The sequence below is a fragment of the Pleurodeles waltl genome, chromosome 4_1 (assembly GCF_031143425.1).
Source record: "Pleurodeles waltl isolate 20211129_DDA chromosome 4_1, aPleWal1.hap1.20221129, whole genome shotgun sequence".
In the NCBI taxonomy this organism is placed as follows: domain Eukaryota; kingdom Metazoa; phylum Chordata; class Amphibia; order Caudata; family Salamandridae; genus Pleurodeles; species Pleurodeles waltl.
Window position 1 is genome coordinate 838770894 of NC_090442.1, and position 21126 is coordinate 838792019.

Genomic DNA, 21126 nt, shown 5'->3' on the forward strand with positions numbered 1-21126 from the left:
TGTGTTTGATCTTGTAAAATGAATGTTTGGTGCGTGCGTGCATGTTTGAATGGAATGAGTGTTGTTAATGGATGTGAGTGCGTGTGTGTGGAAGAATGAATGTGTGTGAATTTGTAAAATGAATGTTTGGTGCGTGCGTGCATGTTTGAATGGAATGAGTGTTGTTAATGTGTGAGCGTGCGTGCGTGCGTGTTTGGGTGCGAAAGAATGAGTCTGTGTGTGTGTTTGTGTGTGTGCCCCGCCCGCCCTCCACCCAAAGCTGCCGGCCGCCACTGGTGGACAGCTCAATAAAGCCATTTTGGTTTTGAAATTAGTGAGTCTTCCGCTTCAGTCAGGTCTGTTGGCATGTATGCAGGTACGTGCAGTAACACCCTGTATGCCTCAAAGAAGGACTACAAAATTCGCAAATTTCATAAACTGCAGGATTTCAAGGACTTAGTTTGACATACTATGCTGTTGACACATTACTCACTACTACACCCTTGACTGTCTATGTTCAAACATAATCGCTGATTGCCATAAAGCTGAGCATAAAGCAGTTTGTGCGAAAATAAGGGACAAATATATGTAAGCACGGTGGGCATACGTAGGCACGTTAGCATCGCTTGCTGGAATTAGATGCATGCTTTATAGTGAACACACTCGTTTTGCAAATTGAATTACTGCCTCTAATATTTATTCCTCAAGTAAGACGAAGAGGACTGATTTCAGCGTGGGTCCTTCCAATACCAGTTTTGTCTCATATTGCTCTGAAGCAAGTCATCCATCCTACGTTCCCTCCTAAAATTGACGGAGCACCCTGCTAAAGAGTGACCGGTTGTTTTACTGTCGAACGGTCGTTAATTCTTATGTACAATTTCAAGTTTCTGACTGCAGAGTTCTTCTGCATTAAATGTCAGTAATTTGGCTGAAAATCTGCTTCCCTGCTGGATGAGCCATTCATAATAACTTTTAAAAAAATCATTTGTCATGCACAACGAAAGAAAGTGCATTAGTATCATCAAATAAATCATGTTTCCAGACTTCTTAATTTTAGTGATTTTTAGTCTCGGACCCCTGTCTCCTTTCCTCCACAAACCTTGAAATGCTTAGATACTTGCTGAGTGAGTTACGCTGCGGGTCACATTCTGGGGTTCATTTGAATATCTATTATTAAAACACCCGGCTCCCTTCAGGTGTCTGACCTCTGGCACTTTCTTCTCTGCCGAGATCACATCACTGTGAACTCCCATGCTGAATGGTCTACCACACTCCACCCATGGTCTAGGCCAGAAATGTAACAACTCACCCAATGAGGTAACCATGGGGAATTGTACTGAGATGAGGCAACAGAGATGAAGATCTCCTTTTATTAGTTTAACGGTACGCACGCGATGGAGAGTGAGAGAATGCGCACAGACTCGCACATGTAGCTGGGGAAATGCCACCGGCCAAAGAATGCTTAGCTCCCGTAGTTTCGGGCTGTTATAGAACTGGGGCATATGCATAGTGTTCTAGTTGTTCAGAGGAGTTGCATGCACTGCGCCATAACTGAAATCGCTGCTGCCTAGCTGATTGCACATTTGCTTAGCCATTATGCACGGGCGTGAGCGCTTGCATCGGATACCGAGCAAAGTCAAATTACCAGTTTTAAAAACTGCCCTGCTAGTCTGCAGTGGTAGGCTGGGAGCCATTTTTGTTCTTTGAGGCGCACAGGGTAGCAAATCAGTGCTGCAACCCTGGGTGGACACTTTGTCTTACACATGCTAGGGACTTATATGTTATTCAGTCTAAGCGACTTAAATGACCACCTCCCTTCTCAGGAGGCAGCAGCACTATGTGATTTCGGGAAACAACATATAATGTATATAAGTAAATGAACCACGATATGGGCAAAAGACCTGGGAATAATAAGGTTGCCAAACTGGTAGACCTTGGGATGCCTGATGGCAGGGTCAACAGAATGGGACAAGAGAGGAAGCTATAGAGTAGTTACGGACATACAGGTGCTGTCAAACTAGGGGAATGCCCTGGAGCAAAGGAAATCTAGTGATAAAAGGAGGAGCTGCCATTGGCTGTGAAACCACTGGCTGCATGGCGGAGACAGCACAGTTCAACTGCATCACTAACACATAAGAGCAGCCGGTATTCCGTGAAAAAGGAAAGAGTTGCCAACAGTGGTCCTATGGAAGCCTGACAGCTGGGTCACTGGGGGGGCAACAGAGAGAGTCAGAGGAGATACTTGCAAAAGCAGACATAGGTGGTCATTCCGACCCTGGCGGTAAAATCCGCCAGGGCCGGGGACCGCGGATGCACCGCCAACAGGCTGGCGGTGCATCCCTGGGCATTCTGACCGCGGCGGTACAGCCGCGGTCAGAAACGGGAAACCGGCGGTGTACCGCTGGTTTCCCTCTGCCCTGGGGAATCCTCCACGGCGGCGCAGCTTGCTGCGCCGCCATGGGGATTCCGACCCCCTTACCGCCATCCTGTTCCTGGCGGTTTTGGCCGCCAGGAACAGGATGGCGGTAAGGATGGCGGTAAGGGCCTTCTGGCGGTCGCCCGCCCGCCCAGCGGGAAACTCAGAATAACCGCGGCTGTCTTCTGACCGCGCAGCGGTATTCTGGCGGCTCCCGCCGGCCCTGCGGTTACCGCGGCCGGCGGGAGTCAGAATGACCCCCATAGTACTTGCAGCCCAGGCACAGCCCGAAGTGGCCTTCATCGGTAGAAAGTGAAGCCTAGAAGCTGCTTCATGCAACCCGAGGGTCCTTCACATCCAGCGGCTGTACAGGAACTTGTGTCAGATGGTGCTATCAAAGATGATTTTCGGTGGTGCCAAATTGGTTTAAGGCTTGAGATCAATTATTTAGGACTATTAATTGATTTATGATGTTCTTGAAGAATTTACGGTGTGTATCAATCATCGATCACTGTTATGATGATTTATGACCATCTAATGATTTATGACTTAATGTTAATAAACTGCGACCTTTCACCTCCACCCAGGGTCTCAGACTCTTACTGAAAGAAGGGCGGGTGGAGTGGAGCTTCAATCAAAGGCCCACTAAGACCAGGTAGCATGTCTGGGGTGGGTTAGGATATTGTGCTGCCTGGGGAGCGGTCTTGATGTGGGCATTAATCTCTACCTTTGCCCAAGGGTAACAAGGGTAGAGAATGAGTAGGACTAACTCAAGCCTTAGAGAAATACTGTTTCTAAACCCCCTAAGCCCTACCACAGACCCAGGTCAAACAAGTGACAGGAGGGGCGAATGAGCCAGATGGGAAATCTTTTTAGCTTCCTCAAGTGTAACCTGCTGATACAAAATGGCACACCAGGTGCACCACTCGGTCTTACAGAAGCACAGTGTGAATGTGTAATAAGCAGTAAGCAGTGAACGATTTTGTACATTGAAATTAATAGACAACGTTCATCTTTTTTATGTAGACACCTTAAAATGGCGGCAAATCTTACATAGTCTGCCACCAAAGTCCATAAACGTGGAGCTACTGCACAATTAATTATATTGTATATTTTAATGTTGTACTTTTTCACAGGGGTGTGCACTGCATACCATGAAAGTGGATTCAACACAGAAGCAGTAAACTTTAATCCAGGTGACAAGAGCAAGGACTACGGAATTTTCCAAATTAATAGCCGTCGGTGGTGTAAAGATGACCGCACGCCAAAAAGTCACAATATCTGCCGCACCCCATGCAGTGGTAAGTCTAATTTTCCCCACCAAACATTGTTTTAATCTACGGAAGGCATTAAAAAATTCAGGAATTAAAAAAAACATAGAGGTTCACAATCACTATATATATATATATATATATATATATATATATATATATATATATATATATCTCGCAAACACACTTTCATAGCAAGAGAAGAATCATTCAAATCTCCTTATGAGTCCAAAGGTGCTTTTTAATGAAGCCTCTCCCTTTGCACTCATAAGGAGATTTGAGTGATTCTTTTCTTGCTGGGAAAGTGTGATTGCGATATTAAGGGTAGCCGAAACCCTGATCAAATCACTGCAGACTCAGCCTCAGGATATACCGGCAAGCTGTGTTTTGGATATATATATATATATATATATATATATATATATATATATATATATTCGTAACCAAGTCCCGGAATGCAGGTGCTCCACACAGCGGTCCTGGATGGGTTCCGAGAGACCCTAATATAACCTTAGACACTCCTTCCAATATCAGGAGAACCAGGACACCTCCAATATGAAAATTCAGTTTATTTCAGCACAAAATCCAACGCGTTTCGGCAACAGCCTTACTCATGGACCATATATATACACAGTTCCTGCTGTTCTTCCTGATTGTGCCTCGCAGAGTCGGTGCACATCTACGGGCGCAGGACCCGTAATAAATCCAAAAAATAACACAGTTCACAAATGGCACTCCAAACTAAAAATTGAAAAAGAGGGGACCTACTAGAATGTGGCCACCAATGGCTGGGTTGCTGTCACCAGGAGGTTTGTTTAGATTAGTGTAATCAATATAAATTTTTAATGTATTTGTTTTGGTAATACTATCCCAATATAGAAAGTCTTGAGAATAATGGTTATGGTCCAGTCTGTGTATGTGTTTGGAGGTATAAAAGATTTCTTTCAAGCCTATGATGGTTAATGGTATATTTTCTAAGGGAGGGGGGCTTCTGTAATGATTTGGGCCAATGAAGAAGACCATATAGGTTGAAACGTGTCACTTTTCACAACCTGATAATTTGTTATTTTGATAAAACTGTATAAGCCTTAAGTAAACATCGAAGTAAACATCGAAGCTGCTTGGAGTGCCGTTTGTGATTGCTGCTGCCCAAAGCTCTGCACAGAAGCCCACGGCCAGTAATGTATAACGCAGTGCGCTAAATACCAAGGCAGCATGGTCTAGTATCTACCTCAGGCCTCTTTAATACCCTACCAGACACTCATCCCACTTTACCTCACTACTGCAGGGTCCTGCTCTCTCCCTTTGTGACAGTGTTCCCATCTTTCTCTTCCTCGTTCTTTCCTCTTTGTGTCTGTTCCCTCTCTTGGCTTCCGAAAACATCTGATGAGGAGAAATAAGCGCTGGTGGTCCCTACCAGCAAACACTGGCTCAGATCAAGCACTATATTTGGTTGGTGTATTCATCTCTCACTTTTTTTTGCTTCTTTTCTGACTTTCCTAAATAATGAGGGCAGACCGGAAGAGATTGGGGGTGGAATGTAAGTGTATAATGGGACATGCCACCCTCGAGGAAAGTGTGACTACAGAGTCATGCCCCCCCCTACTTCTTATGAAGTATTACAGAATACTAGCTTAGGGCATTATGACATGCTCATTTGAAGGGGGGAGAATGCCTACATCCATGTTATGTTTCATGTTGTATGTCCGGCTAATAGGGAAATTACAAATGGTTAGTCACTAACCTTTAACCATGGTCTAGAGACAGTCCTGAAGAAAGGCTTGTTGGATCCATAGAGGCCACTTAGGTAAGGCTGAAATGGACACTATGGTGGTCATTTTGAACCTGGCGGTGTGGCCCGCCATACCGGCGGGAAAACCAGCCAGCCGGCATGGTGGGCCACATAATGAACCCTATGAGGGCCGCCATATGTGGCCCTCACTCCCCGCCAGGCTGCCTCCGTCAGGCAGCCTGGCGGCTGTCGGAATCATTATCCAACAGGGCAGCCGTGCTGCCCCTAGGATAATGATCCATAAGCCTCCAGCCTTTCCCTGGCAGGTTACCCCACCAGGGAAAGGCTGGCAGAAGGGGTGCTCCTGGGCACCCCCGGGGGGCCCTGCACTGCCCATGCATTTGGCGATTTACGGGCACTGATCTGCACAACAGGTGCAGCTGCACCCGCCGCACAGAGACATTGGCGGCGGCTCCATGTGGAGCCGCTGTCAATGTCCCGGCCAGGCATTTCTCTGGGTCGGCGGAAACAATGTTTACACCCGCCGGCCCACAGGAATGTTCATTATACGGCCGGCAGGGATCAGGGGGCACTGGCGGTCAGTAGTTTGACTGCCAGCATGAACACAGGGGTTTCGACCACCGTGTTCATAATGAGGGCCTATATCTTACGGACATCCACGCACATATTTTTAACCATACCAAGGGCACTTAAGATTAAAGGGAAATCATGGTGTCCCTGACTATATTTATTCTAAAGACCCTGGAGGATTAATATCAGAAGATCTCCCTAGAATATGGTTGAGCCCATAACTCCCTTTGATGGCAAATGCCACTAATAAAGTGGGAGAGGGTCTGAAAAACAACTAAAAATTACTTTTATCTTGATTTGTGTTGTGTACATGCACTGAAGCCATGAATGCATCTTTTTGTGTGATGTATTTTTCAAATAATCTCAATTATGTGGCAAATAAAAATGAGAAAAACAATCCACAGTATTTTGAAGTAGCTTAACAGAGGCTAGTGACCACGCTATTCAAATAAGAACAACATATGGTGAGCAAGAGCAGACCTGTCATTTTTGAGAACTTTATCAGTACTTCCACCAGAATTACTGCGATCACAAATTTAGGATTGGGATGAGTTTGTGGTCCTTTATGGGAGATCTTTACTGAAACAGTAGGTGAACGCCAGAACCTTACGAGTTGTGATTTTTCAGATATTTCTTGTGTCTAGTTTCCTACCATGGAAACACTTTTAAAAAGTGCTCCTGCTAAGTGAGCATGGCATTTTCATTGTGGGAACAAGCTAGTAACATTCCCATATTTTATGGGGAAAGGAGGTTTGTCTAGGGAAAACATAAAGACAAAAACTTAAAAGTGCTGTTGCATTATTTTACCCTTATCATATTTGAGCCGCCTCTCTTTGCAGTCTCTGTAGGTCCTGATACCCTTCTGTCATACTGCAGGCCATTCTTCTTTTTCTTTAATTGATTGCTACATTTCTCGTTTTTAAGTGGCGTGCATGTGCTCCTCTTTGTTTACTCCCTGGTGTCCCTTCGTTTTTTTTTAAATTTATTATCATCTACACATCGATTTCGAAATGTTTGTTTATTAAGCAATACTTTTTGAGATAATGACACTCAAAGAGCCTTATTACAAAGGAGGAATTAAGTGCAGAGATTCTGGGTTGCTGGAATTTCCGCTACTGGCCAGAATCTCTGCACATAATGGCCTTTATTACAAAGGGAGAGGAAGTGGTAAGGACAGAGATGCCTCCTGTGGAGCTTGGGCACTAAATTCGAGTCTCAGCATTTACTCAGCATCCTGTGATTCTCGGTAAATAACTTGGAGCCTGATTTAGATTTTGGCGACGGCCTTTACTCCATCACAAACATGACAGATATCTCGTCTGTTGTATTACAGTTCCATTATAGCCTACTGAACTGTGACAGGGTAACCCCGCCACAAGATCTAAATCAGACACTTTGAGGGTCATTATAAGTTCGGCGGACGGTTTTTACCATCTGCCGAACTTCCGACGGGGAGGTTGCTGCTACACAGGGTACCTCCCCGCCGGCCCCATTAAGAGCTTCCCACTAGGTCAGCAGGTTGAAACCTGAGTTTCTGCCCACTGGCCTAGCGAAAAACAGGCTACACCATTGTCTCCGGCTCGTAATCGAGCCGGCGGCAATGCTGTCACCTGCAGGGCGCGCCAGCACCCTCGCAATGTTCTCTGTCTGCAAAGCAGACAGAGAACATTGCGAGGGTGCTGGCCAGGACGGCCTCTGTACTGCCCATACCAACTGCATGGACAATGTAGGCCTCCTCCCGGGGCCACCTTCACCCATTCCTTGCCAGCATTTTCATGGCGGTGGTACCACCATGAAACCACTGGCTGAGAAGGGGGTCATAATCCCCAGGCCAGCATTTCTTGCAGCGCTGTCTTGGCAGATAAGAACCGCCACCACCTCCTGCCGGAGCTGGCAGTTCCCTGGGGGCCCCACCGCTCGGACTGCCGCATTGGCAGTGATTTGACGGCTATCTGCAAGTCTGGTGGAGCTGACGGTTCCCTGACGGCCCCAATGCTCGGACTGCCGCATTGGCGGTGGTCCGACGGCTATCCGCGAGTTTGGCAGTCTAGTGGTCACCAGACTCGTAATGACCCCCTTAATCTCCCCGTGACTACCAAAAATTAATGTGTCCTTGTGTAACATAACTGATGGTCATGTAAAGCACTCCAGTACCTTCAGGTCAAGTTTTCACTATACAATTTAAAAAAATCTGGAAAGTTAAACTCTCGGAATGGGGAGGACCTGCATTTATCAGTGGTGTTCCACATGGAATTCACAATTCTATGGGGGTAATTGTAGACATTTACAACTTGCTTTCAGTAAGTGGCAAATGTCTGTGAGTCGTCCAGTGCAGGGCGGTGAAGTGCAGTGCAGTAGGATAAGAGAAAAGGTTGATTGAAAGAACATTAAGATGTTCCTTGGCTTTAACATTCTCTCCTGTGCTTTGGTAGAGTGTTAGGCATGGGCCAGACACTGGAACCAGGCTCAACTGCAGCCCATTTAAAGTCTAATTTTACTGGCTTTTTTTTGTTGGTAAAATAGAGTCAAGAGTTCCTCTCTAATGCAGGTGCAGGTACACTGTGGCACTTATAATTGTGCAGAGCTGAATTCCACACAGTTGTTCTGCACAACTCTCAGTTGGGGCCTCTGCTTTACTTATTGTGCAGGGGAAATACTGCCATGACATCCATAGCATGCATGAAACCCCGCCTACTTTTTCGATAGATCTGAAGACCTGGAGAAAATGCTAATAATGGAGAATAAAAGATTCCTCAATGTGGTAGGACACATAGAAGGCAGGGATCACCAAACCTGGCTTGGTAAGCTCTGGAGAGCAATACTACACTATGAATCAGTCCAGATTGGAACTTCAAGGGCACAAACGGTGAGTACAAAAGGCATAAAGAAGACAGATCGCTGCTGAAACATTTTAGTGAAGATATCCAAAGAAGAATGAATAATACTGAATGTGAGATCCATATTTCATGTACACTTCAAAGACAGTCGAGTGTTGCTCTTCCAGGACATGTAAGCACCATGCTCATGAAGAGAAGACAGTATTGCATCCTAGTGGTGGAACAAAACACACCAGTTAGAGATCCCTCTTCCCCTGAAGTCTGTATTAGAAATGTAGAATTACAGAGAGCACCTTAACATCGGCAGAGGTGGGGAACGGTCTACTGATACTGTTAGGTGACAAGGATCTGGATGCAGTGCGTGAAGTGCATATCTACACGAAAGATGACAGATGATGGGCAGACCAGGAAACGAGTAAGGAACAGAAACAGGCAAATATAATAGAAGTCTGGCTAGGACCATGTGATATTTCTCCATTTCTTATTAAAGGTTAAGCTTTCTTTCAACGCCAAATAAAAAGTATTGGCAAATCCAATAGGTCTGGCTCGAAATGGCAGTTATAAACTGGATTTATTGTCTTTACCAAAGTTTCTAGATGCACTGAATTAGCATTTCAGCAGGGACCTAGCAGCAAGTACAAGGAAGTTGATAGGTGCTTTGAAACTAATCAGCAACTTGGTAGGTGAATGAGGTTGCTGGGAATGTCAAATGGGTATTCCTCTAATGGAATCTATTAAAGGAACAAAATGTTGACATCTCTAGCAATTTGTTTGTTTAGCAAGAACAAGAACCAGTGTGTCTTGGACTAAATAAGAATACGAAAACGCAGACATCTCTAGCAAGCCCTGAAAAGCCCAGGGCCAAGTGTCTATCAGTGGCTCCTCATCACAGACTAGGGTGGGGTCAGCAAGTCTCACTGACCTCATCCAACTCTGTGGCGAGGTAGGGATGACCGCCTCCTCTCATTGGTTGACCTAAGGTCAGCCAGTGAGAGGAGGTTGAAGTCCTAATCCTGCAAGTACCTCGAGGCCAAAATATCTGCTGAAAGCAGGAAGGTTTTTTTAATTTTAATGTTTGATATGTGCATGCATGTGGGAATGTATGAATGTATGTGTATTTGTGAGTGCCTGTTGTGAATGGGTGTGTGGAGTGCAATGTCAGGCTTTACAAGACTGTGTGTGCGTGTTTGCTTGTGAATAATGGGTGTATGTATGCATGCTTGTGTATGCATGGGGGTGTGAGTGAGTGTGCATGTAGATGTGTGAGATGTGTGTGTGTGGCCTGTTCGCCTCCCTCCTACTTGAATTACCTACTGCCACTATTGTTGAGCTGGGCTAGACAGCACACTCTGTCAACGCGGGAGCCAATAACCAGACAAGAGTATGGGATCGTGGCCAGACCAAACCCCCCCCCCAACAAGCATGACTGCAAACATAAAAAAAATAATAGCACTGCGCCCAAGATAAGGCTTGGTAAGAAAGTACCCAGAAAGTAATTCAGCCTAACAATATGAAAGGGTCCAAAATGGGAGCTGTATAATGATTACTGTAGATTTGAATGGTAAGAGGATAGATGCTAGTCAGTTCATACATTTCAAATGCCAGTCGAGATAAGTTCTTAACAAACCTTCTGCCTAAACTAACCCAGTAGACAGAAGAAGAGCTTTTAATTGGTGGGATTTTACTGTTGATGGGGACTAATCCAATTACAATAGCCTTTCTGTCAAGGCTTCAATCAAAAAAATTAAAATATCTCATCCAAAAGTTGGAACTCATTGACTCTTGTAGATACCTATAGTCTGACATTAAAGATTTCTATTCTTTCTCATATGTACATAGTCTACACTAGGATAGATTACATCTTTGTTGCAGGAAAGTTGATAATGGATTTTCAGAAAACAGAAATTATCTTTACATCGATATCTGATTATACACCTGTGGAGACCAGATTGAGAGGTGGAGAACACAGTAAGGGTCCTTATAAATGGAGGCTAAATGAGGCTATACTGAGGTACCTAATTTATGTAAGGTGGTAACAGGAGTTACGGATTGTTTTTACCTTGATGAGAAAAGGGAGACTAGCATCAAATTGGGATGCACTGAAGGCCTGTACAAGTGGGAGAATTTGTTGTCCTAGCAGCGAATAGTAAGACAAAGGGCCTAATTGATATGTTGGCGGAAAGGGTACTCGGTCCCAACAGATGTTGCGCTGTGGATACACCCCTCGGATGGAGTAAAGGCTGTCGGAGGTTGACCTGTATGTCGGTTCACCTGATTTAGATGGACGAACATGAATGTCAGTTTTCACTGCCTGTTGCTGCCAGGAATACCCTTGTGTCAAAGTGCAGTAAAAACTGCAAAGTTCCCCTCTCGCCATGGGAGATAGCCCCTAGTGGTGGAGGTATTGTTTTTCTTAATTAAAAAAAACAAGATGCCACTTTGGGGTTTTGTTATTGAAAATAAAAAAAAATGGAAAGTTTGACGTACCGCTTCGTCTTGTTGACAGAGTCAAACTTTCAGTGGATTTCGAGGAATCGCTGTGGCAGTGGTTCCTGGAAATGTTAAATATGTCCGCTGGCCTAACACATATCTAAATATGGTGGGTGGAGTAACTTTGGAGTGAAGGTAGTAACCCATAAATTGGGCCCAAAGAGCAATAGTAAGGGGCAATTGACTAAAGAATTAAGGGCCATATTTATGGCCAAGTCATGTAGTGCAGCACAGCAAGTCACTGTGCTGCACTGCATGGCAGGGAAATGACAGGAATGCACTGAATTTAAGGCAATAGGGTGCATTCCTGCCTTTTTACCTGCACTGGTGCCTTTTTGGCTGCCTAGCGCCAATGCAGGCAGCCTTGCAGCATGGTGCAAGGGTTGCTCTGTTGCATGCAGGATTGTTTTTGTGCAGTAAGGGGCACCTTCCTGCACAAAAACAATCCCCTGAGGAATCCCCTGAGGCTTATTCCTCTATGAATGTGTGCTGCAGAATGCAGCACACATAGAAAGAGGAAGTAACGAGGACCAATAAAGATATTCTCCTTGTAACACTTCCCCTGGGAAAGCATAGCATTTTGGCGCATTTCCAGGTTTACCAGTTCTGGTAAATCTGGGAATGAATCAAAATCTATGTGAGTTGTGTGGGAACACCCATGCAATGCCCATGAAACACCTTGCCAGGGCAGAGTAACGCAATGCAGCAATTGGCACTCTATTGGGTTAAATCTGCCTTAAGAGTTGCATCGCACAAGCACCACGTTGCGTCCTGCAAACGCAAAGCAAGTGGGGCCATAAATATGCCTGTAACTTATTTGGCACACGCTAATAAAATGAAACATTCAAGCCAAAGACTAATTAATGAAATTAGGGAGCAACTCACCCTGTTAAGGATGAAGAGAACTCACTTTGTTCAAACTGAACAACTGAATTGTTGAAACAATGTTTTTATGAAAAAAAGAGAATGATAAGACGAGTTGCTGGGTTCATAACATTACTTCTAAGGCAGAATAAGGACTATGTAGTGACCATGAAGAACAAAGGGTGAGCTGCTGACAGATGAATAGGAAAAAAGCCGCTTTTCGTTTCTGCAACCACGAAGCAGGAGCACCTACCAAGTATATAATAGGCCTGGTCGTAATTTTAATTATGCTGGAGTAATAGGAGTAATTTGGTAATTTCTCTTTACTCTTGTGATGCATGGTTACAGATTTTGGAGGGAAAGAATCACTCTGTTTGTCGGCAATATCTGTTGCATCCACACCCTTGTAATCATATCTTTTTAAGGAAACTCAAGTAAGTTCAGTGCAGCACATTTAAGAATAAAATGGTGTTTGAGGGAGGATATGCACCAGAAGATGTTGTTCCTTTTTTGTTTTTTTCATCTTTGTTGGTGGGTGGTCTGGAGTTCGGACTGGAGTAGGGGCTCATGTGAGAATAACTTTTTTAAGCTAAAATGTTTGAATTTTTTAATAATGGATGTCAGGTGTGAATAAATACTTTTATCCATTTCATTGTGTGGGCTTTGTTAATTTTGCAGTGATTTGCTTATTTTGCTGTGATGTTGTTTTACTGTTTAGAGTTTAGTCTGTCATGCATTAGGCTTAGGGGGTATTTTTTCATATTTTCTTCTCACTTCTGTTGTGCTATATGTTTGTTTAAAACGTTTAGGGAATTTTGGTGGACACCCTTGGATTAAATGCAAAATGTGTGTTATTTTTTATCCGCACTATAGCCAGATATCTTCCTTCGTTCTCAGCTACCTTCTTCCACACAATACTTTTTGTACTTTGTATGTGTGACATGGTTGATATATTGCAGTTGGGGAATTTTAAAACTTTAATTTAATTTTCGTTTTTGGCATTGATGATTTAACGGTGCTGGGTAAGGAGCAGTTGCACTGTGGGCCCAGACACATTGGGTAAATAATATCGACTCTGTCCTTTCCCTGCAATGCTACACGATATTTTTCAGTGGGAAGGTGCTCCAAGCAAGACAGGGCAACTGTCTCCTTTGTTCTCCATGCCTCCTTCCTTGCCGGCCACGTGGCATTGACTGTTATGTGTAGCCAGTGTGTACAGTGTTTAACATAGGCCACCAATTTGTCTTTTGTTCTTTATGTCTCCTTCTGCACTGGCCACCATCTTGTGGAGCCAGTTAAGTATGTTTGTTTGGTGGCTATATTGTCTTGTTCTCCATGCCTCTACGAGCTATCTACCATCATTATTTAGTCAGGGTGTGTTTCAGTCCTTTACTTGAACTTTTATAAGCCATTTTTTGGAACATTGGTAAAAAAGGGCTATGTTTGTTCCTTTTTCTGTTTGTGTACTTGTGGCTGATTGTAGTACAGTACAGTTGTTTTTGTATTCATGTGTTTATTTTTGCCTTCCCCCCCACCTCCTATAGAGTCCCCAAGGGCACTAGCAATTTTTTAATGTTTATTGTTTATTTTTGCCTACCTCCCACAGAGTCTCCATGGGCCCTGAAGCGGCGCTACCAAGTATTTATTGTATTTTGTCGGTTTGGGCTGCCTCCCAAAGAGCCCCCATGGTCCTGGTGGGGCATCAGCAATTATTTATTGTTTTTATTATCTTTGCCTGCCTTCTCCTGTCTCCCATAGGGGTTCCATGGCCCTCGGTGGACACCAGCAATAAAAAAAATAATTACATAATTTTTTCCCTACACCTCCAGCCTCCTAAAGGGGGTCACATGACCCTGGATGGACACCAGCAATTAAATACATCATTTATTCATTTTCTCTGCATGGCCTGCCTCTCATAGGGATCCCATGGCTCTGGAGGGACACAAACTAACCTTTTTCCTGTGTAATGTTGTTGTGAAAAAAATAGTTTATGCATGGTTCTGGTAAACTATTGTTAAGTGTTTGAGATGATTATGATGATGATTCCACTCTTGTTACATTGTCTATATTCTGATTGCCTATGTTTCACTGACTTTTTATGTTGCTTGCAGGTTCACAGTAAGACATTACGCATAGTACTGATACAAATTAGCTCACAGTAATGTCTTGGTCATCTTCTGCTAAGTGCTTCTGCTCTTGTTTGGTGCCAAATGCGAGTGCTAAAAAGATGCCCACTAAGAAAGAGGTTCCTGACAAGAAAGTGACTTACGTGGAGGAGAAGAAGCAGCCTGTTGCCACTGGTAGTATAAAGCCCTCATCTTTTTTCAGGAACATGATGTACCTACTGCACCCTTCTCTGGATGGAAAGAGGCTGGGAGGATCATCCCTGCATCAACAGCACCAAAGCCTAAGCCATGCCTCTCAGTGCTGCAGTAACTGCTGTCATAGAGAGCAGTGAATCTGAAATTAAAGTGTTCCAGCCGCAAACAGAATCATTGCAGGAAAGTCACAAACAGGAGCCACAGTCGAAAACAGATCTTCTGGAAGTAAGAGCAGAAGAGCAAGTTCATCTTCCTGATGAGCAAAATGTTGATGAGAAGACGGCTCTTCCCTCATCAGATTCACAATCTTCAGCAAGGAAAAGAAAGAGTACTCCCCTATCTTCTACAAGCCCTTCTTCTGATGATCTGGACATAGATTGGACCATGGCAGAGTCTGGGAGACAAGGGAAAAGGAAGTAACCTGAAGGCCTGGCAGGTGAGGAAGGTGGTGATGACAAGGGTTTTGAGCCAGAGATTGTCTCTGGAGAGTGGCACAGGGGAAGCACGGCTCTCCTGTACTCAACCTGCTCAGAGGTGTTTGGTTCCACACATGCCCCCTTGCTTGCATATTTGCAAAGACCCAGAAACCTGCAGCCTCCACCACCACCTCTACAACAGTTGCAGCATGCCCTACAAAAAGGCAAACTACACAACCACCTAGCTTAACCTCCTGTTCTTCAGGCTTCGGCACAATAAGAAAGCTCTTATCACCATTTTTGGAATTCCTTTTGATTTAATTAGCACGAGGATAACATCACAATATTCTACATTTGCCACAAGAAAGCGTGTAGTTGTAAGCTAGGTAGGCACTATGGCATCAGAGGCTAACTATCCCATTTGAAATAGCTGTATGCACTCATGTGGGAATAGCCCTAAAAACAATACTGTTGTTGGTGAGAGAGAAGCAACTTCTAAAGAAGATGGGGAGGAGGAAGAAGAGGATGCCAGCAGCATTCCACAAAGCAGCCTTGTAAGTCTCCTCCCACAACACAGCAACCTCTGTTATAGTATGTTATGTTAAGGGGCTTGTGAAGTATATAGCTGCCCCAAATACACAGCTTCCCGGCACTGGACCCAGAGGACATAAGAGCTGCAGCTGCCCGCACCTAATGGAGCGGGGGAGGGCTAGATGGAGAAGAGCCAAGTCTTAAGAGATTTCCTAAAAGGCAGATGATTCTGGGTCTTCACAAGGCAGAGAGGGAGTGAGTTAAAAAGAGCACGGCAGGAGCAACCACCAGCTCTTGCTGTCCTTATTCGGGGTACAATAGCCAGGTTGAGACCCGCTGAGCGCAAGGGTCGTAGGGGTTGGTATGGTGATATGAGGTTGAACAGGATAGGGCCCCCCTGGGAGTGCAAGGTCTTGTGAGTGATGCACATGGTTTTAAAGTGAATGCACTTGTCCATGAAGCTTGCAAAGGAGACCAGAGGTTGGGGCAAAATTTATGGAAGAAGAATAGCAGCCACGCTGTAGCATTTTGGGACAGATGGAGTCTTTTTGTGACTGATTTGTTGGCTCCCAGATAAGACTGTTGCAGTAATCTAATTGGAACAAAATTACCACCTGAATATGGTTTGTCAGATGCGGGAGTCGAAAAGGCTCAGGATGGGCTTGAGACTTCTCAAAAGTGCAAAGCAAGAACTGCCCGCCATTTTGGCTTGAGCTTCAATAGACAAGGTGTTTTCCATCTAGGCTCCTAAATTTTTTATGGATGGCTTGGGGGGGAGGGGTAAGGTAAGAAGGCCAACGGTGGTCATCCCAGGAGTGGACATATTTGCCTAGTACCAGTATTTCTGTTACATTTGCGTTCATGCATATACAGCTGTCGCTCATCCACTCTGCCGCAGGAAGCATACCTTTTTGAAAGATGTCCTTGTCTTGCGTGGAATTTTCAGAGTGAAAGAATTGGCTGGGTGTCATCAGCATATGACACCAGCACAAGCCCTGAATATTTAATGACCTGTGCCAATGGCTGAATGTAAATATTGAAAAGGGTAGGGCACAATGAGAGCCCTCTGCATTGGTTAAGGAACAAAGGGATACAGTGACTTCCACCGAAAAACACCCAAGCAGCCTACCTACTGCTGGCACATGTATGTCGCTTGTGGCACTAGTACCGCAACAAAAACAGTCTACTATTAAGGCTGGGTGTACCCAAGGAGGTGCTGTACTAGCAAAACCATGAAAAAGCCCATTTCTACAATGGGAAGCTGGCTAAAATATTAGTGCTTGACTTCCTTTCTTTTTCTTTTGTGGAAATATTGGAATTTCTGGAATTTGTGGAGACCCTTTGCCCAAAATGGAAGGTTCCCAGCTGGACCTATTTTGTCACAGTTCCTGTGCCGGCACTGCACCATGAAGTGCTGCCATCGGTTGGGAACGCTGTGAAGTAGAATGCTGCTCAGTCCATCTACCTCATGACCCACATGTGGACCATGTGCATCACTGCATACTGGATTTCTTTCCAGGGAGCTAAGCAAAGACTAGCTGCTGGTCTTACCCCTTATTATACTTTTTCAGGGCATTCAGCTGCATGTAACAGTTGCAATGTTTGCCATTGAGAAATCTCACAATAGGATTTGTTCCCACTGACAATGGCAGTAATATAGTCAAAGCCATGGCTGTCGGTTGATTTTGCAGTCTCATGTGCATAGCATGCTCCATCAACCTAATCATGCAGGACTTTCTTTTAAAAAAGATGAAGTCAGCAACATACTGGCCATCTGCTGAAGAATATATATACTCATTTCCATCATTCATTCGAAGCCCGGAAACAGATAACAATTATTCACCGTACTAATAAACTGTCTGTACAAGCTCTTATACAGGACGTACCAATATGTTGGAACACAACCTACTACATGCTGAAACACCTGTTTCAGTAGTACAAGTCTAGCAACCATTATGTAAATCAAAGGAGAGGGGACTCCAACTTCCAAAGCCATGACAATGGAGGTGAACAAACAGGGGCATAGTGGAGTGCCTGATCTTAAATGCTACTCTCTTTTGAAATTATGACATTGTGACAGGGCCCTGAGAGCCCGACGATCACATGTCCTGCTTTTCCCTTGCAGGTCTAAGGGCCAGATGTAGCAAAGTAAAATTTTGCGAGTTGCAAATTGCGAGTCATACCGACTCGCAATTTGCAACTCGCAAAATGTTATGCAGAAAGGTGTCTCAGACACCTGCGACTCGCTATGGGGTCGCAAAGACCCACCTCATGAATATTAATGAGGTGGGTCGCATTTTGCAACCCCATAGCGAGTCCATGCACTCACATGGATGGTGGCCAGCTGGAGACAGCAGACCTCCATGTCTGTGACTGCTTTTTTAATAAAGCAGTTTTTTTTTTCTTTTTGCAGCCCGTTTTCCTTAAAGGAAAAAGAGTTGCAAAAAGTAAAACTTCCAAAACCATTTGGTTTCGTTTTTTTCAGAGAAGGTGAACAAAGCGGTCACAAAGCAACTGCGAGTCAGTACCGAATTGGAATTTGGGGATGTGCCTCACGTTAGGCTGTTTGCATGGCGCAAACTGCGTTTTTCGCAGTTTGCGACATGCAAACAGCTACCTAAATCTGGCCCTAAGCATCATACCCCTGGGGACCACAGAGGGAATACATACAGATGATCGGCTTTTAGATGTTGAAAATGCCAACCCTCCGATGCATGCAGACTGGTGACATTCGGGGAAGGGAGAGTGCAACATGGAAGCAGGATCGTCAAAGGTGGAAAAAATGTTCACCAATGTCAATGAAAAAACAGCTTCTTTGGTGGATTGATTAATCCTTTGCTTGAACACTGATCAAAGGCTGGAAAAAGAGACTGAGTCCTCCAGAGACTACATCTGTGTCCCAATACTGGATCCATGATACAAAAAGAACTGGCCACTTTAATTTCTTTCACAGAAACTGATGTCTTAGTTTACAAGACTTGGTTCCCCAATAAAGTGAGTGATCAAGATGACGAACAACTGTAAATTTGAGTCCAGGGCAGAAGTTCTAAGGTGCAATCTTCACCCATCAGAGAGGGTGGTCCTGTTGACCCAAAGTCTCTGCAGCAGCGACCAACACCATCACAAGATTCTCCAAAAACCACAGCAACAACCACTTCAAGTTCCTGCCAACCTCCTCAATGGGATGCCTTCAATCAGCAAGACTTAAGTCGAGTGCAGAGGTGCAGACAACACAGACACAGCACATGGCAGCGCCAATGCCAATTGAGAAGATGGTCTAAGACTATCTAGATGCACCAAAAGAGGTGTACTTGGATCAAGACAAACTGACCTATTGGTGTGGGAAGAGGGCACATTGGGCAGATCCCAGCAAGCTAGCAAAAAAGTATCAAACATGCCCAGTAGCCAATGTTAACACCATGTTTTCTGTGCAGCTGGCACAGTTACCACAGTCAGAATTACCAGCTTGTTGTTTCAAAACATGGATAGAAAATGAACCAACACTTCGTACTAAAAGATTATAGTGCTTCTGAAACAACCGAGGATGACCTGGGCAATTGGTCTGACATCTCAAGTTTGGCGAGTGATTATATATATAATATATGTTACAAAGATGGAGCAGTCTCCTGCATGCGCCTAACAGCCGGTGATGCTGAGAATGGTGTCTCAGCTTACTGCACCTTGAAATTAGTTAAATCCACCATATGAGATGAAGACGGCACTCAAACCGGGTGAAACAGAGAAATTTATTTAAGCAAGGTCGCAAAAAACATTGATGTGTTTCAGCCGACACCCCTGCCTTTTGTCAAATAAATGTAGTTGTTTTCACCCCGTTGGAATGCCGACTTCATATTTTGTGGTGGTTTTCCTGTGTGTGTGTATATATATATATATTATATACATATATATGTTCACTTAAAAAAACAAAGGTTACAGGGATGGTATAGTTAGGCTCACATTTTAAATGTATGAAAACAAAGAAATTCACCAGTTATAGTTAGAGTTACCTCATGTAACTATGACTCGGCCCTAAGGTAACTATAACTCGCACCCCGGCCATGCATAGCTTTTTCAGCAAAAGTTTTATTGCAAATGTTACATTGATATTATCAATGATGTTATCAAAGATGTCATGAGTGCCGTAATTTGTGGGGTAATTAGCAGTACATGGCGAGGGTGCGATCAACCTTGTACTGTGCACAACCTTCACCCGTGCGCAGGGGAGCTTGCTGAAGCATTTCATCTCTGTCTGCTACACGTGTGCAGGGGACGGAGATGAAAGATCAGTTTTTTTACAGTGGGACCTGCTTTACAGGTCGTGCTGTCAAAACCCAAAGTAGGCACCCCAGGACATAGCAGGAGCCGACCCTGTGGGGTGGTGATCCCCAGTGCCATCAGTGGCTCCAAGAGGCGGGCCGCGAGTGAAGATAGCCCGGTGGGGTGGTCCCTGGGGCTAGTGGGGGTCCCATAGGAACACCCTTCCTTTTTTTTTTAAAGATTTTCCTGGGGGGGTGGTGGTCCCGAGGGTAGCAGGTGGGGGCTGCATGGCCCCCTCGCTCCAATTAGAGTTTTTCCCCAGGGCAGTGGGGGGGGGGGCACAGGCTGCCACGCATTATATGATTCTCATCATAGATTTTTCGGCGGATCTGCCCCCAGGGGGGGGCGAAAACCACTAGACACCAGGGATAACCTTTTTTATGTGTGTTTTTGGGGGCGACCCCTTGGGCAAGGGTCGCCCCCCCCGGGGCAATTTTTATTTGTATTTCGCCCCCCCCTGGGGGCAGATCCGCCGATTTTTCGGCGGATCTGCCCCCAGGGGGGGGCGAAAACCACTAGACACCAGGGATATCTTTTTTTATGTTTGTTTTTGGGGGCGACCCCTTGGGCAAGGGTCGCCCCTCCCCGGGGGCAATTTTTATTTGTATTTCGCCCCTCCCGGGGGGGGCGAAAACCACTAGACACCAGGGATATCTTTGTTTATGTGTGTTTTTGGGGGCGACCCCTTGGGCAAGGGTCGCCCTCCCCCTGGGGGCAATTTCTATTTGTATTTTGCCCCCCCGGGGGCAGATCAGCGGATTTTTGGGCTGATCTGCCCCCGGGGGGGGGGCGAAAACCACTAGACACCAGGGATTTTGTTTTTATTGTTTATTTTGGGGGCAACTCCTGTGGCAAGGGTCGCTCCCCTGGGGAGCTTTTTTTTTCTGTTTCGGCCCCCCCCCCCCCGATGGCAGACCAGCCATTTTTTGGACGATCTGGCCCGGGGGGGGGGGTGGAAGCACACTAGGTGCCAGGGATTGTGTTTGGTGTGTGTTTGGGGGCACCCCTTGGGCAACGGTCGCCCCCCTAAGGTGGGGAAAATTTGTATTGCCCATCTCTGCCCGTAATTTTGTAGGGCCATCTGCCCCCAAGGAGGGCAGGGATTTTTTTTGTTTTGTGTTGTGCTGGGGGTTCCCCCTTGGGGAAGGGTCGCCACCTGAAAGGGGGCACAGAGGTGTTGCCCATTTCTGCCCCCCTTGGGGTCAGATTGGCCAAATCTTTTACGCCCATCTACCCCGAGGGGGGCAGGATCCACTTAGGTACCAGGGACAACTGCTAAGTTTTTGGTGGTGGGGTGTTTGTCAACTGGCAAAGTATTTGTATTTGTGATTATAACAATTTATTTCTTCTTTTTCTTCTAG

General features: G+C 45.2%; 1 protein-coding gene across 1 annotated transcript in view; it reads left to right on the forward strand.

Annotated features, from left to right (window-relative positions):
- Positions 1-21126, forward strand: part of LOC138288213 (lysozyme C, intestinal isozyme-like) — a 132393-nt gene that overhangs the window by 37169 nt on the left and 74098 nt on the right. The window contains exon 2 of the mRNA XM_069229592.1: positions 3532-3696. Within this exon, the coding sequence (XP_069085693.1) occupies positions 3532-3696 (165 nt within the window). The remainder of the gene's footprint in view (positions 1-3531; positions 3697-21126) is intronic.